Source organism: Cervus elaphus, chromosome 28, assembly GCF_910594005.1.
Source record: "Cervus elaphus chromosome 28, mCerEla1.1, whole genome shotgun sequence".
In the NCBI taxonomy this organism is placed as follows: Eukaryota; Metazoa; Chordata; class Mammalia; order Artiodactyla; family Cervidae; genus Cervus; species Cervus elaphus.
In genome coordinates, this window is record NC_057842.1 from 10,656,197 (window position 1) to 10,675,174 (window position 18,978).

Genomic DNA, 18,978 nt, shown 5'->3' on the forward strand with positions numbered 1-18,978 from the left:
GCACTGTAGCCCACCAGGCTGCTCTGTCCACGGAATTCTCCAGGCAAGAATACTGGAGTGGGTTGCCATTTTACCAGTAGACATCTCACAGGCAGCAGTGGACACCAACATTCTGTGTACAAGTTATCCTCAGTGTTCACCGAGGAAAAGACATTCTCAACCTCGGAATTCCCTGGTGCTCCAGTGGTCAGGACTCGGCGCTTTCACTGCCAGGGTCTGGGTTCAAGCCCTGCTCAGGATCTAAGATAAAAATCCTTGACCTTAAGTTTCTAGGTCTAGTAAAACCAGCATTCAAATGTGACAGCCAGCTGGGTCAATGTTAGACCAGTCTCTGTTAAAGGATGTACTTGAACAGAATTAAGCAAATCTAAGAAAGGAGATCAACAAAGAAACTGATACTGAGAGTTAGATTAAGTTGAGACAAATAGTCAAGTCTAATTATTGAAGAATGATGTACAATAATTTGGAAATGAATATGGAAAATAATGATATATGAGTATCATGAGAGGAGCACAGATGACACATTAGAATTCTTGTCTTGGTTTGGCAAAGAGTACAAACACTGATTAACTATAGATATTGATAGATTTAAAGCTTTATTTAAGTACATGTGATAAAATTGGTGAATACCAATAATTTAAGGATATCTAAATAAAAAGTATTACAGCGAAAATTTCTATCAATCCAAAAAAAATTAAATAGGGGAAAAATGAAGAAACAAGGAAATATGCTAAAGAAAAATCTTAAGAGAAGAAATAAGTCCAGTATTATGATAAATATGATAAATTAAGGTGATTTTGTTTCCTACTAAAAGGAAGAGGATCAATGTGATTTTTAAAATACAATTATCCATGTTTTATGTAAGCTATATGCTTAAAGCAAAATGATACTGAAGAGTAGAAAACATATGGAAAAAAAATGTAGCAGACAAAGGTGTTAAAAAGCAGCAATAACACTATTAATATCAAGCAAAAGTGGACAAGGAAAAGCACTACTCAGATTGGAGAGAGATGTATGTTGAAAGATAGTAGACCAAAAAAAAAAATCTAACATTTTCCCTCCCTGCACTATTAGCTGTGAAGCATATTCAGAAGAGGAGGTGACATTAGCGCACATCAAAACTGTGTCTCTGGATCCTTCCTCTCATAGCAGACTTTGATGGCTGCATAAATGTAAACGTATGACCACGTGAAAATAGAGAGGCATGCTATAATGAAAGTACATTTATGTCTTCTTGGGTAGTTTGCAAAAATAAAAGCATTTGAGAGGTATAATATGACAGTAGTGAATGGAATGAGGAAACAAGCATTTTCTCATAGTGCACATAGAGACTAGATCAGTATATAACAAAATCAATTAAAATAGAAAGGAAAGAAAACTCTTAAGATAGTAGAAGAGAAGCCAATGAGACCACAGCAGGATTTTAGACATAATAACCTGGCTTTTGTATCAAGTTTTCATCTCAGTAATCTCTTAATCAGCTTCCATCAAATGATACAGATGACATATTACTTAAATTCCCTTCATCTGAAGCAGTTTATGAATGAAAGAATGATATTAAAACTTATTAATCTGACTAATGTATTTTTGACCACTTATAATGAAGCTGTCCAAGGACTGGCTAATAAATTTAATATTTATGTAAGATTTATAAGCCTTATATAGCAGACTAGGAATAAATATAAAATTTTCTCTCACAAAAACAAATTCTTGTCTGTTCAGTTCATGGCTGTATCACCAGTGCCTAGAGTCCGGACTGGAATATAATAACTGCCAATTTAATGTTTATTAAATGAATGGAATGTATTAATGCTCAGAAGCCTTTGAAAGCATATTGTCTTCTAAAAAAAAAAAAAAAAAAATCCCTCTCCAACGTGGATGCTGGTTACAGCTTTCCAAACTGCATAATCTGAAGCCTCACATGCAAAGTAACCCTTGCTTTAGTGCTCAGACATGCATGCAGAGAGAAAGGAGAAGCCCCAACAAGACTGTGGGAGGGGTGAAATCATGTTTCCAGTCAAACCCCATACCCACCAGAGACACTTGGAGGGCTCAAAAAAACCTTGTTTGCAGCAGGACCCAGGGACCCCACAAGAGACTGAGCCAGGCCTGCCTTTGAGTGTCTGAGTGTCTCCTGTGGAGGCACAAGTCAGCAGTGGCCTGCCGTGGGGACAGGGGCTCTGGCTGCAGCAGACCTGGGAGGTGTTGCGTGTGGCATAAGTCCTCTTGGATAAGGTCGCCATTAGCCCCACTTTAGAATGACCAAGCAGACGACCCACTAACTGGAGAACAATTATACCAAAGAAGTTCTCACACTGTTGTGAAAGTTCTAGGGTCCACAACAGATTTCCCAACCTGGGGATCCGGCAAAGGGACTGAGAACCCCCGGGGAATTTGACTTTGAAGGCCAGTGGGATTTGATTACAGAACTCCTGCAGGACTGAGGAAACAGACTCTTGGAGGACACAAACAAAACCTTGTGTGCACCAGGACCCAGGAGAAAGGAGCAGTGACCTGACAAGAGACTGAGCCAGACTTGCCTGTGAGCATCCAGGAGTCTGCAGCAGAGGTGTGGGTCAACAGTGGCCTGCTTTGGGGCCAGGGACACTTAATACAACAGTCCTGGAATAAGTCCTTTTGAAGGAGCTGCCATTACCACCATTACCCCTACCATAGTTTGGCCTGAGGCCAAACTACAGGGAGGGAACACAGCCCCACCCATCAATGGAAAATTGGATTAAAGATTTACTGAGCATGGCCCTGCCCATCAGAGCAAGACCCAGATTCCCCCACAGCCAGTCTCTCCCATCAGGAAGCTTCCACAAGCCTCTTACACTTATCCATCAAAGGGCAGGTCATAGTTACAGAAAACTAACCAAACTTATCACTTGGATCAGAGCCTTGTCTAACTCAATGAAACTATGAGCCTTGCTGTGTAAGGCCACCCTAGATGGATGGGTCATGGTAGAGAGTTCTGACAAAATGTGGTCCACTGGAGAAGGGAATGGCAAACCATTTAAGTATTCTTGCTTTGAGAACACCGTGGACAGTATGAAAAGGCAAAAAGTTATCAAATGGAAAGATGAACTCCCCAGGACAGTAGGTGCCCAATATACTACTGGAGAAGAGTGGAGAGATAGCTCCAGAAAGAAGGAAGAGGCTGAGCCAAAGCAAGAGCAGAGCTGAGTTGTGGATGTGAATGAAGATGGAAATAAAGTCTGATGCTGTAAAGAACAACATTGCATAGGAACCTGAAATATCAGGTCCATGAATCAAGGTAAGTTGGAGGTGGTCAAACAGGAAATGGCACGAGTGAACATCGACATTTTAGGAATCAGTGAACTAAAATGGAGTGAAATGGGTGAATTTAATTCAGATGACCATTATATCTACTACTTTGGGCAAGAAGCCCTTAGAAGAAATGGAGTAGCCCTCATAGTCAACAAAAGAGTCTGAAATGCAGTACTTGGGTGTAATCTCCAAAACAACAGAATGATCTCTGTTTGATTCCAAGGCAAACCATTCAGTACCACAATAATCCAAGTCTATGCCCCAACTACTAATGCTGAAGAAGCTGAAGTTGAAAGGTTCTATGAAAAACTAGAAGAACTTCTAAAACTAACAACACAAAAAGATGTCCTATTCATCCTAGGGGACTGGAGTGCAAAAGTAGGAAGTCAAGAGATACCTGGAGTAACAAGCAAGTTTGGCCTTGGAGTACAAAATGAAGCAGGACAAAGGTTAACAGAATTTTGCCAAGAGAACACACTGGTCATAGCAAACACCTTTTCCAACAACACAAGGGATGACTCTACACATAGACATCACCAGATGGTCAATACCAAAATCAGGTTGATTATATTCTTTGCAGCCAAAGATGGAGAAGCTGTATGCAGTCAGAAATACAAGACTGGAAGCTGATTTGCTTCAGATCATGAACTCCTTATTGCCAAATTCAGACTTAAATTAAGAAATTAGGGAAAACCACTGGACCAATTCAGGTATGACCTAAACCAAATCCCTTAATGATTATACAGTGGAAGTGAGAAATAGATTCAAGGGATTAGATCTGAAAGACAGAGTGCCTGAAGAACTATGGACAGAGGTTTGTGGCATTGTACAGGAGGCAGTGATCAAGACCATCCATAAGAAAATGAAAGGCAAAGAGGCAAAATGGTTTTCTGAGGAGGCCTTACAAATAGCTGTGAAAAGAAGAGAAGCAAAAGGCAAAGGAGAAAAGGAAAGATATACCCATTTGAATGCAGAGTTCCAAAAAATAGCAAGGAGAGATAAGAAAGCCTTCCTCAGTGATCAATGTAAAGAAATAGAGGAAAACAATAGAATGGGAAAGACTAGAGATCTCTTCAAGAAAATCAGAGATACCAAGGGAACATTTCATGCAAAGATGAGCACAATAAAGGACAGAAATGGTATGGACCTAACAGAAGCAGAAGATATTAAGACGAGGTGCTAATACACAGAACTATAGAAAAAAGATCTTCACGACCCAGATAATCATGATGGTATGATCACTCACCTAGAGCCAGACATCTTTGCAAAGTCAAGTGGGCCTTAGGAAGCATCACTACGAACAAAGCTAGTGGAGATGATGAAATTCCAGTTGAGCTATTTCAAATCCTAAAAGATGATGGTGTGAAAGTGCTGCACTCTAATATGCCAGCAAACTTGGAAAATTCAACAGTGGCCACCGGACTGGAAAAGGTCAGTTTTCATTCCAATCGCAAAGGAAGGAAACGCCAAAAAATGCTCAAACTACGGCACAGTTGCACTCATCTCACAAGGTAGCAAAGTAATGCTCAAAATTCTCCAAGCCAGGTTTCAACAACATGAACCATGAACTTCCAGATGTTCAAGCTGGATTTAGAAAAGGCAGAGGAACCAGAGATCAGGTTGCCAACATCTGTTGGATCATCGAAAAGTGAGATGGTTCCAGAGAAACATCTCCTTCTACTTTGTTGACTATGCCAAAGCCTTTGACTGTGTGGATCACAACAAACTGTGGAAAATTCTCAAAGTGATGGGAATACCAGACCACCTGACCTGCCTCTTGAGAAATCTGTATGCAGATCAAGAAGAAGCAGTTAGAACTGGACATGGAACAACAGACTGGTTCCAAATGGGGAAAGGAGTACGGCAAGGCTCTATATTATCACCCTGCTTATTTAACTTATATGCAGAGTACATCATGAGTAATGCTGGGCTGGAAGAAGCACAAGCTGGAATCTAGATTGCCAGGAGAAGTATCATTAACCTCAGATCCACAGATGACACCACTCTTATGTCAGAAAGTAAAGAAGAACTAAAGAGCCTCTTGATGAAAGTGAAAGGTAAGTGAAAAAGTTGGCTTAAAACTCAACATTAAGAAAACTATGATCATGGCATCCAGTCCCATCACCTCATGGCAAATAAATGGGAAGTAATGGAAACAGTGACAGACTTTATTTTCTTGGGCTCCAAAATCGCTGCAGATGGTGACTGCAGCCACAAAATTAAAAGATGCTTGCTTCTTGGCAGAAAATCTATGACCAACCTAGACAGCATATTTAAAAGCAGAGATATTACTTTGCCAACAAAGGTCTGTCTAGTCAAGGCTGTGGTTTTTCCAATGGTCATGTACAGATGTGAGAGTTGGACCATAAAGAAAGCTGAGTGCCAAAGAATTGATGCTTTTGAACTGTGGTGTTGGAGAAGACTCTTGAGAGTCCCTTGGACTGCAAGGAGATCCAACCAGTCAATCCTAAAAAAAAAAAATCATTCTTGAATTGGAAGAACTCATGCTGAAGCTGAAGCTTCAATACTTTGGCCACCTTATGCAAAGGACTGACTCATTAGAAAAGTCCCTGATGTTGGGAAAGATTGAATTCCTGAGAAGAAGGGGACAATAGAGGATGAGATGGTTGAATGGCATCACCGACTCAATTTACGTGAGTTTCAGCAAACTCTGGGAGATGGTGAAGGACAGGGAAGCCTGGTGTGCTGCAGTCCATCGGGTTGCAAATAGTCAGATAAGACTGAGCCACTGAACTCATTCATCCAGGGACCTATTCTGTTACTGTCCAGGACTTTTGACTTCCTTAAAGGAATTTGTTAGAGGCCAGACAAGAAATTCAGGCAAACTCTATAGGGGCCCCTGCTGAGGCAGAGGGGAGGGAGAACAAGCAACAGTTTCCTCGCTTGCTCAGATGGCGGGTGGGGGAGTCAGCTTGTTCATTATATAGGGGTGAGGGAAGGGGTGTGCCCAGGAGTCCCCCCAGGAAGGGGCTTAGGTGCTTTGCCCACCCCTTAGGCGGTGTTACATGCAGGGGCATGCGTGGTACCCTGCTGTTGCTTCTGATACCTGGTTTTTGCTCCATGCTCTGCAAAAGTGGCAGTTGGGTTTTTCCACCTCTTTGTATCTTTGAGTCCAGAATTTGCCTTAAATATGCATGCACATGGTGACTTTTAGTCCCAGTTTCTTTGTGTTTTGTTATCCAAGAGAGGTGCATCCAGGTGTAAGCATTGCAGCAAAGGATTCCAGGTCCCAGGCCTGTCTCCGTTCCATACTGAGTGACTTAAGAAGAGGTGTAGAAGCATCTACAGCCCCGTGTTTTCCTTAGACTCTGGTGCCTGGTTGTTCTGGGCACCCCAGGCAAGCTGGTCGCAGCCTCTAGGCCTCGGGGTCTGCTGAGAGATGGCTCACAGGTCCATTTGCCAACTTCTGACCTGAGAAAATGATGCCATTTTAGAGCTTCAGAAGACCTCAGAAAGCTGTTCCTAGAATCCCCTTTTGCAGGAGGAGGAAGCAGGTTAAGAGACGCTCAGGTGCAATGCTCAAACAGAAGCTGCTTCTGCTGGTTGCCCATTCACTTGTCCACTGCGACATTCAGTTGTAGCTTACACCTGAGTTTCAGTGGTCTTCCTTGCCTGTAGGTATATGAAGCACTTCTTTGATACTGCGAATCATTTTTAGTTCTTTTTGTTGAATGCCTCTTGGGCTTCAATACTAATTAGGACAACCTGTGGAAAGAAGTTTGAATATATGTTAATTGATTGTAAGGATAGTTTTTATCCTAGAAAAATTCTGAAAATATTATTCACGTGTGTTGACATATCCCTTAAAAATAAGCTACTGTGTTAAGGGATTAGTAAAGATAGTATTATAGTTATTTTTAGAAAAAATTATAAATTATTAATGAATCATTTTCATTAAATAAGTCAGTTTTGTTATTTCTTTCAGTAACTATGTATACAATAATGCTTTAAACTAAAATATTATGTAATAAAATATAGAAATATAGCAGTAGATAAATGGTAAAACATGAATAGAACTATTTACTTGAATATTTATAGATTCTTTAAAAAATAAATTATGTAGGAACAAAATATATAGGTCAAAAAGCATAAATGTCAGAGGAAATTCTTTCTTACCTCTAGGTACAAACTTGAGATCGTGTGAATCACATGAATGTGATTTAAGCGCAATAAAAATGTTTCAGAATTATCAAGATACCAATGATTATTAAAAAACAAAACAAAACAGTCATTTCATGGAATACCCACTAGTTGAACTGTTTTGGTCAAGCAACCACTTACCTAATCTTTTAACTTTCAGTTGGAATGTTGAATGCACCAATTCTTTTCATGGAGTATATTATTAAATTATTTCTTTCAGTAAATATGCATAGTGTGATATTTCTTTCAGTTAAATTATTCTGTGCTATACTGTTATAGTGGGCTTCCCTGGTAGCTCAGCAGTAAAGAACCCTCCCACAATGCAGGAAACGCAGGAGACTTGGGTTGGATGCCTGAGTTGGGAAGATCCCCTGGGAGACGGAATGACAACCCACTCTAGTATTCTTCCCTGGAGAGTCCTGTGGACAGACAAGCCTGGTGGGCTAGTCCATAGGGTGGCAAAGAGTCGGACACGGCTGAAGCGACTGATCACACAGGCACGTATACTGTTATAGTCAATGAGACTGAACTTTAGCAAGTTGAAAAGTCCCAAATGGATATGGGCTTTAATTAAAAAATCATAAAGTAATTATTTTTCTTAAACATTTTAAACAAATACATAATATATAATATATACATTATATAATATGTATAATATATATGTATGTACACAAAGGTAGCATCTATCAAAGATATTATACTAAAATATGTGACTTTTGTAAACATAAACTTTCTTTTTTCTTTTTTTTCCATTTATTTGTATTAGTTGGAGGCTAATTACTTTATAATATTGTAGTGGGTTTTGCCATACATTGACATGAATCAGCCATGGATTTACATGTATTCCCCATCCCGATCCCCCCCCCACCTCCCTCCCCAACTTTCCTATAAAATGCTTTTCCTGTAAACTTTCAGGGCATTGAAATGTGCTCTAATTGCCGATGGTTTGGACCCCAAAGATGCACTCAGCCTGCAGTAAGCTACGGCTGGCCAACATTGTGTGTCCTTCTAGTTCTTATCTAATGGGGGTACCCCATCTATCAGCTCCTCTACCCTTAGGAGGTGCCAGAAACCTGTCCATCGAACCTGACCCTCTGCCCAATCACAGATGGTTGTATGTGGACAATTGCAGCCACTCTTCCTAGTTTATGCTGCCTCTAATTCTGTTTCCCTACAGTCTGCTCTCCATTCTTCAGTTACTGTAATCTACCTAAATGCAAATCAAACTATGATTTCTCACTCATTGCCTCTAAAATCCTACAAGAGTTTCTCACTTTGTTAGACAGAGATACTTTCCAGAGTTCTTCATAAGGCCCGAAAAAGGCTTTCTATGGGCCTGATTCCCTCTCATGTCAGAGAGGTTGGCAGAAAGCAAGCCAGCCCCATTATTGTTAAGAAAATGCAGAAACGGTTCATCCAGGCACAGTCCAGTTCACTTTCTTCTAATTCAGATTCCCTAAGATCTTATTGGGCCACATTAGCAGTAAAATTAATCTTATGGTGTGAGGGTTTTAGTTCCCTACAAAGGTGCTGGAACTCACAGCATAGCATCTTATTTTGCCACTGATGTGCTAAAATGTTAAATTCTGATGCAGGTCAACAAGAAGAGATGAATACTACTAGTTTACTATTGGAAGTAGAATTGCTTTTATTACTTATGTGTTTCTATATTTATTTTAAGCCTTCCTATGGCTCAGATGGTAAAGAGTCTGCCTGCAATGTGGGAGACCCTGGTTCCATCCCTGGGTCGGGAGATACCCTGGAGAAGGAAATGGCAGTCCACTCCAGGATTCTTGCCTGAAAAACCCCGTGGATGGAGGAGCCTGGCAGGCTACAGTCAATGGAGTCACAAAGAATCAAACATGACTGAGTGACTAACACACAAACTATATTTATTTTACTCATCTCCAACAAATAAAGTATTTTTCAAGCAAATCATTACTGATAGTTTATAAAAATTCAAGTTATCTCAGAAAGAGATGAGATCATAAAATGCAATTGGATAATATATACTAAATATTAACAAATAATTCCGACATGATTCCACACATTGATGATTTCTTACATGGAATGGTACACCCAATTTACTAACATTTCCCAGAAGTAAGTCAGAGTTAGTATAAAAATAATGATGTAAAGGTTTACCCAAATGTCCTGGAATCATTCTAGATAAGATACTTTATAATGTAATTTTTGAATACATGTTTGAGAAGAGATGAAAAAATCTGTTATTATATGTAATTATTTCAAAGCTTGTATTTGGAAATGCAGTAAATTAGAATATACCATTGTTGTCTCAGAGTATAGATACTAAATATATTTGACAATTGTTTCTATAAAACAGTTTGGGTTTTGTAATTTAACAACTTAAAACATCTGATCATTTTTAATTTTTCTATGAACATACTAACAGTATACCCTTTGATTATAATATCTTTTGTCCAATTTAGAAGTGCCATAAAATCACCTATTTACTTAACAGAGTCATGGCCAATTCTAAAATATCATTTCTGTGGGATTATTTTCAAAAGCAAGATTCTATTTTATTGTTATAATAAATAGCATCTTGGTTCCTATAACCAAGTATTTGATTATGACAACGAAACCAAGAAGTAGTTTGAAGGAAAGGATATCAAGTAATATTTTAGTTTTTAATAATGGATTGCTCAGATTTCTAGTATTTCTTAACAGAAATTAATTTATTTTAAATATTAGCATTAATTTTGTGATCCTCTAAAAGTATGTTTTATATAAATATTTCCTGATATTTATTATATAATGGTCATTCTTGAATTAATTCTTTGGAAATTGTCATTTTTTCATTTATTCTATTCCTGTTTGGTTCTTTGGGGAAATTAAAGTATTAGTACATTTAAAATTGGGGCTTCCCTGGTGACTCAATGGTGAGGAATCTCCTGCAGTGTAGGAGAGGCAGGGGACATGGATTCAATCCCTGGGTCAAAAAGATCCCCTGGAGGAGGAAGTAGCAACCCACAGGAGTATTATTACCTGAAAAATCCTATGGTCAGAGGACCCTGGAGCGCTAGTCCAAAGGGTCACACACGATAGGACTCAACTGAGTGACCGAACAACAACATTTATAATTAACAGTAAAAGGTTTTTCTTAACCAGTGCCCTTTAGAATTTCAACTATTGATTCCTAATCTTAAAATTCCTTGTTTCCAATGGTTCATGTAAGTTCTAGAAATGTCTTTGATGATACAGACTACAAAAGGTAGTAGTCTTTTCCTCAGTCATCTATTTGTTTTCATAAAGCACCTGCTTATACAAGCACTCAGCAAATACTTGCTGGGGGAAAGAATGAAATTTTTAAATCTAATCACATTATTTTTTTTTAAATCACAGAAAACAGAAGGTTATTATAATGACTGATAATCTAGCTCCTTGTCACTACCTAGAGAGCTCCAAGCAATCTTATGCACACAAAAGAATTTGCATGAGAAATAACTGTGCCAACTCTATTTCCAATAAGTGTAAAAAGTAAACAAATTTAATAACATGTAAGTGTAGCTAATTACTTCAATTAAGATAAATAATTTTATGTACTTGAAAGGCTCAGGCCATGTTTACTGGCTTTTCTTAGGTGTGAAAGTATCAGAGACTATTTCTTACTTATCTTTGTAATTTTAATACTTAACATAGTAAATAATTGACAAAAATTAAGTGGTATTTTAAAACATTAAGCTTTGTTTTAGGACAGTGAGATTTCAGTCCTTGAAATTGAAATAAAGTAATATTTCAATTATTTTCATAACTTGAATATATTTATATATTAAAATATATAGTAAATGCTGTTGACAAAAGAAATGTTGACTGTCATAATCATACATAACTAACTTTTAAGTACTTCACTAAGAATTTTATTTTTTACCCATTGAACTGTTCACCAAAGAACATTAAAGAAATAATTCTCAGCATCTTGGAGAAGCAATTCATCAAATAAAATTTATTTGTAGAATAAATATTGAACCCTAGCTATGCAAAGCTGGAGGTGATTTTAAATCTCATAAGGCATACTTCTCATAGAAGTTTATAATCTAGTTGGGGGAATAAGACACCTAGTCTAATAATTAAAAATCCATTATTGATATAGAACAGAACAGAAGTTAAGGCAGACAGAAGCTGAGGCTGATTGGTTGGTTAGTTCACAGTGGTGGTACCATTGGAGGTGGGACTTGGGGAGGCTTTATTGCAGCATGCCTGGAGAAACAGGTGTTTCAGGGGGAGGAAATTAAGAGAAAGGGTGTATTGGCTTGACCATTTCCATGACCAAAAGTCGTGCAATTGGGTTGTAGCATAAAAGTAGGGCATAATTTTGAGAGTTTCTTGAGAAGCAATAGTGAGCTAGAATAGTTTCTGTGCAGAGGTGAGGGAAAGTTATCTGATAATATGAAGTTAATATTTATATTGCAAGCTAAATTGTAGTAACAATTGTTATCAACTAATCTGATGTTCTACTTGTCCATACATTGAAGAATAAACACATGGTAAAATAATGAATTATGTGTGTGTTTTGACTTATTGGTGACTTCACTTTTTTATAACCCTTGATTTCCGGGAAAAAATTCATAACTGAAAATCGACTACCAAGAGTCAGTTTTAGAGTGTATTTGTTTGTTAGTCATCTACTTATAGGTCCTGGGTGGAGGAATAAAAGACATAAAACTATATTTAAAGCAACAAATTTTCAAAATCCTTCTTTCACATGACTTTGTATCTAACTTCCAGAGGCTACCGCTTTTTTTCAAAGTGCAGTGAGTTTGTATGAGAAAATGTGCCTAAACATGGAAGTCATATGAGTTTTATACATGAACACAGTTGTTTATCGACCACTTCATTGATAGCATCAACATAAAGATATAGGAAATAACCCTGTATTTTCATAAGCCATATACCATATGTATATACACAATATTATGCTATACATGATTTCATCTGATTCCATAACTTGCTTTTCATTGCTTTCACCAAAGCAGATCATCTTTTTATTTGGCTATGCTATTTTCTCATGTAACTAATGTAGTATATGACCTTTGAATCATTTGAATATAAGTCAACAATCACGAAGAACTTTATTCAGAAAGTATAACACGCTAAAGGTTTACCTTAACTCACATTCACCAAGTAAGATAATTATAGCAAAATAATAGCTTGTTATTTTTAAAGTTTAGATGATTTAATTGGCCTGTATTTTCATAAGAAGTCAAAAAGATAATATCATCTTGAAAGAGAACAATATTTTGAAAATATCCCATTGTGAGATATGGATGGAGCCATAACGTTTGTTGTTAAACCCCACCATTGTTAATAACACTTAAACAAAGATGTTTATTTATTTCCAAACACTTGGCACATAAACATTGGCAAGAAAAAGTCATTTAATTAGATAAGAGTTTACATATGTCACTTACAAATTGGGATTATTTTAGGTCTGAAACAGTCAGTCTAGAACATTAAAAAAATACCACCATAGTGTTGCTTTTCCATCTGAGAAAAAGAAATAAATTGCTAACATGTCATCTGTCTTATGAGGAATTTGGTTACATCAAGACCTCTAATAGTTTTAATTTTTAAAGTAATTTTAGATAAGTTGTTTTGATGGCAATAATAAAAATTTCATTTAAACTTTTGCTTGTATAAAAATTATGTAATAAAGTCCAAAAAAAAAAAAAAATTATGTAATAAAGTCCATATATGATGGAAGAATTTCTTAAATACTGTGACCCATTAAGAGGCATCAGCCCTAATATTTTATAAGATTGGTGATTAGTAAGTAGAAGTGACTAGATTGAAGAATAAAGAAATCTAATTTGTAATATAAATATATTTTGCAGACTTCAATCACATTCCAGATAATAATATGACATATTCACTGAAATAACTAATGCCTATTTTAAAAAAATAAGTAAACTCATTTTTAAACTTCAAATTTGAATATGACACTTTTAAAATGATCTCAGCAGTGTCAGCCTATATCCTCAGACTCCTAAATTTCAGGATCATTGTCCCTGTACAGTAAACTGTTTTTCCTTAGAAAGCAAATTGCAGGCTATTTTCATACTGCCACTGAGTTGAAGAATTGCCTTCTCTAAAGCAGGTAATAAAGTTACCTAGTAGTTGGGATGTTGTAGGCATGGGATAATTTCTTTTGCTGTCCTTCACCCTCCGGGTGCCCAAACTGCCTTAGTGTAGGTGTCAGAGCCTCCAGATTCTTTCTATAAACCTGCACTCTGATTCAGATGCCCTAAGTGATAGACATACACATACACAATTTAAATGACAAATTCAAGGGGACAGAAGGCAAAGCACACTGTTAATAAAAGTTACTACTAAATTTCCTTTGCTCTTTCAGATCCAGAGAAATTTCAGTTATATATAATATATTAAAATATTGGGTAGTGCGTGAATCTAGATATAAATTTTCAAAGTAGTCACTTTCCAGAATCATTAAATGATACGTGAGTAGATGCTTCTTATTAGCAGAATGATGCATGATTTAGGCAGAACATACAGTGCACATAAACAAGTGGACTGAAAGGTTGTTGGCAGCAATGGAAAACAGTGATGGATTTTACAAGATTAAACCAACTGACATTTTATGAAAATTTCAATTTCCTGCCTTGGATTCTATCTAAACTGACAAAAACACACATTTAAATTTCTCAAATTTCTCATGGGATGTTCTCTCGTGTAGAGTGTCTGGCAAGGATTTCTAATAAATCAATCTGTCAGGTGCCATGCTTTTAATATTTATGAGGAAAGCTGCCAGGCTGGACAAAACACGTGCTAATGTTTTCTCCTTACACAAAAGATCAGAGCTGTGCATACAAAAATGCACTGCTTAATTGCACAAAGTACACTGTAATATTTTAGCAGATTATTTAAAGATGGATGGGAAAAGCCAAAACAGTAAGCTGGTGAAATTACCCATTCCTAAATGTTGACATTATTAGTTCTAGCAATATAGCTGCACTATCATTAGAGCATATTTTACCCAATCATCTGTGTCATGTATAAAAGACCTGGTCTTAAAGGCCCAGCAATTTTCTTGTAACCCTGAGCACCACTGACCCCTGGCCCTCAGCAATGCCCTCCCAACACCTGCACTCCGGTGAGCCAGAGCAAAACATGCCATTCATGAGGCTTTGTGTTTATTAAAATTATTTTTAGTGGCTCAGCAGTGAAGAATCTGCCTGCCAATGCAGGAGACGCTAGTTCAATCCCTGGGTCAGGAAGATCCCACAGAGGCGGGGGCAGATAGCAACCCACTCCAGTGTTCTTGCCTGGGAATATCCCATGGACAGAGGAGCCTGAAAGGCTGCAAAAATTATTTTACAGTAGCAGTGAAAAGTATGGAACTCTTACAGAGTTCTAAGCGTATAGATTAAAAATATATATTATGTGGAATCTTTTCTTTTGTTCAGCTTATTTTTTCTCTCCCTCATCTGTCTCTGAGTTATGCCCAGATTTTTCTTCCTTTCTTAGGAGGTATACATTGAAAGGATTAAATGAAAAAACCTGGAGTCATTCTCTTTCTTAAACATAACTTTTAAAAGTGCTTAGAAAAAGAGATGAAGAATTATGTGGGGACAAGGCAGGAGAGGATGAGAATTATCTAAGCTACCATTTTCTATAAGCTTTGGAGGACACCAAGGTCAACTTCATCTTTGGGAAAATAGTTCATCAAGTGAATGTTTGCCTTAGGTGAGCTAGGCTACAGGATTACTCACTCCACAAGAAAGTGCTGAAGAAACCTGTGGGGGTGATCACTCTTCAGCAAAGCAGCAACTGCTTTGCAGTCAGGATTCTCTCTCTGAAGAACAAGTTAGCACTGTGGTTGTATTTTTTCTGATGCATTGCTTCAAAACATGATCAGACAAGAATACACTGCTTCTGTTAATTAAGCTGACTTAAAACCCGATGTTTCATTTCACTGACTGTTATTATTGTCTCTTGAAATCTTGTTCTTGTTTATAGATTTTTTCTTTTTTCTGGAGTTTAGAAATATTCCAAGCAGATGAGCCTAGAAAATTTAGAATCATGGGATGAATCAGTAACTTCTAGATCTGTGTAGGAACATATTGCATGAGACAGTGATGTGATTTGTGAGAAATGTCTACACACGAGCTTTCATATACCTTTATTCTGTCTTTAGAATTTGGAATGATGGGAGATCATACAATTAAAAGTCAGCGACCTCGATCTGTTCATGAAAAAAGGGTCCCTCAGGAACAAGCTGATGCTGCTAAATTTATGGCACAAACTGGTAATACGTTAGTTACATTTTTCTATTTATTGTTGTTAATTTAATGAAACCACTGCATGTTTTCATAATCTTTTGCTACACATTTGTCAGTTTTTGGAGCTGATATTTTTTTTGAGCCATTTTTTTTTTTTGTCACCAGTTAAAGTCCATAAATGAAGTAGCTGTGAATTGAAAGTGCACAAAAATGTGTAAGGTTTATTTTGCTTTCAGTGTGAGACATTTAGGATTTACATATTATTACTTATGTTAATTAACTAATTTAAATGTGTTAGTAAACTTTTACAGAAAGTCAACAAAGTTATTTCATCAACAATTGATTATTTTGACTTTTCAGAAATCAAAATTTGATAGATTTTAGATGATGAAATTTAATGTTTAGTATGTTAAATATTTTTTCAAATGTCTTGCATCATCTAAATATTAATTGATTGTTAAAATGTATAGCAATTAGAAATTTTTTTAGAATTTAATATTTTTAACTTGAAGAGTTTTCTTATATGATCTAAATAATAAAAAGTTGACAGTCTTTATTCATAGCTGTAAAACACTCAAAATAATTTAATATCAATAAAAATAACTTTTTTGGTTTGTAACATTTTAATTTTAAATAAATTAGAGTATTCTTAAATACATCACCCCCCAGTGTAGATACATTCCTCTTTTGACTCATCATAATAAGTGGGCTATAGTTCCACCTCTTTGCACTGCATGTAGAATGTTCTTAGATGAAAATATGATTAAACTGTATTGTGACCATTTTCAGCCATCACTTTTATTTCAGGAAATTGCAAACTAACAGTTTTATCTATGTCTTCACAAAGTCTTATATGTCCCAATCTAGATGATGTGTTTTACCAGTATTACAGAAGTTTCAAGTACATGATCAACTTTTGACATGACATTCAGACAAATTTTGATGAAATTCTCTTGAAAAATGAGTATTTCCTTTATTTCATATATTCTTCACATAATATTTATTCAGAAAACTAGATTTTTATCTACAACTTAAAAATGCAAATATTCTTAATGAATTGTGCTCTTGGTAATGGGTTAGTAGTCGTAGACTTGAATATATTAGTGGCAAATCTGTCAATGAATTCTCAGAACAGGAAGAACATTTAGAATAAATTCTACAATTAAGGACATAGTTTTAGCTTTTTAAAACTACATGTTACAGCCAAATCCAGAAATGAAGAAAGCTTGCTTATCTGGAATGCTTTTTGTGCAGCTTCTTGTTTAAGAAAAAGTTTTTTGTATTTTTACTGTTTGATTGTGCAAAAGCAAAAGTGCATGACCAGGTTTGGGCAGATTTTCAAATTTCTAAATGTATTTTTCTCCCTTACAGGGATCAAAAATTCAGCTACTGATCAGAGTTAGGGAGTGTTTGACTAAATAAAGCCACACAGCATGGGCTGACTACTCAGCCTCCTAGGATTAGAGGTGTCTTGACTTTTTGCAAAAGAAGTGGCAGACACTGGCTTACTAAAATTCCTAAAACTAGGGTCACTTATTAATAAAATGATGAACCATAGTTTTAATTTTCTGAGAATGTAATAGGAGATTTTATATAAACTCAATTTTTGGATTTGCCTGACACATACCAAGAAAATTCAGAGTTTTCAGCCAAAAACCTTTCTGCAAAGTCAAATCACAAGGAACATTATATTTTCTTAGTGATTTATTGCTAATTTCTGTTTTAATTTACTCATTATTTTCCAGGCATTGTTTTGTATCTAATATATAGTAACACATGGTTTGGTAAAATAGATGAAATGCTTATTAAATAGATCCATGAAGAGCTTTAAAACTGTTTCTCCATGCTGTGAACAATAAGTTGGAAATGTCTATGAACTTCAGAATTACACTTCTGAAAATATTGATGGAAACCTTGAATTGATAAATAGTATATACTTCTTATTTCATTTTAATCCAAAGATAGGATAGGCAATTATAAATACAGGTAAAAGACTTATTTTAAATTTAAATTACTATAATACTGATAAAAGACTAGAAAACTGCATTATTAGTTTTTAAAATTGCATAATTTGACACTCACAGTTGTAAAGCTAAAAGTAGAGGGTTTTTTTCCCCTTAAATATTTTTTGAATTATACTTTCTCTAGATGTTTAGGTAGTTGGAATAAATACAGCTGAGTATCACATAATAAAATTTTATGAAAGTTAACTTTTATTTATAAAACATCTATTTTACCATATAAAATTTTCTATTTATAAAACACAATAAATGAGTGTTACCTATAAACAATGATAAGCATTTGCTAACATTAATTTAAAAACAAAGAATAATAAAACAGATGTAAAACTGAATAATAAAGTACAATATATTTTATATTAGTCCTGAGGGAAAACAAAGCAGCAGCTATCAGACCTTAAAATTTAAGAATTCCTTTCAAAGTGAGTAACCTGGCCTCTTCAACCAGTATGATCAGTCAGCCCTTTCTATGAAATAATGTAAGTGGCAAATTTTTTAGAAGAGTAATATTTAGTAAGGTTGCATTACTTCATCAAAATAACTTAATCATTTTAATCAATTGGGTAATTGAGATAGGTTAATTTGGGCATACATGTACAATGTTTGAATGAAATGAAATGCTGTGGTAAGATATATAGATATCTAAATTAAATGTCAACAAAATGGCTTAAGCCATTTGAATTATAGTCACTGATGCTTTTTTAACATCATAGTTACAAAATGATCTTATAAAAATTTTTAGGAAATTAGTCTTTTATTTTATGGGGAAAATAGAATACACTAATGTGTAGCATGTTATCTAAAACAGAAAAATAAAATAAATAATAAATAAATAAATAAAACAGAAAAATAAAACAAAAAATAAATAAATAATAAAAATAAATAAATAAATAAATAAAACAGAAAAATAAAATTGTAAATATATTTCTGATTTCACGATTTTTACATACTAGCAACATTTTATATTAATATTTTGTTTATAGCTTAAAATGCACTCTCATACACTATCTCATTTAATTCTCACTAATAGGTTTTGAGGTAGATGTGTTACTCATCTGACTGAGAGATTCAGAGAAATAAAGTAACTTTCTCAAGGTCTCAGCGCTAATATGCATTAGATTTCCATCAAGCACAGGTCTTCTGACTCTAATTGCAGTGCTTTTCTAGTTTTCTCTCATGCTTTGCATCAGAATAAAGAGCCTTAAAAGTTCCATAGATACTGAAGCCTTCTACGTGATGTGTAATAT

At 35.6% G+C, this 18,978-nt stretch overlaps 1 protein-coding gene across 2 annotated transcripts in view; it reads left to right on the top strand.

Annotated features, from left to right (window-relative positions):
- Positions 1 to 18,978, top strand: part of ADGRB3 (adhesion G protein-coupled receptor B3) — an 850,102-nt gene that overhangs the window by 307,438 nt on the left and 523,686 nt on the right. For both annotated transcript variants that reach the window (XM_043890330.1, XM_043890329.1), the window contains one exon: positions 15,629 to 15,739. In XM_043890330.1, the coding sequence (XP_043746265.1) occupies positions 15,629 to 15,739 (111 nt within the window). The remainder of the gene's footprint in view (positions 1 to 15,628; positions 15,740 to 18,978) is intronic.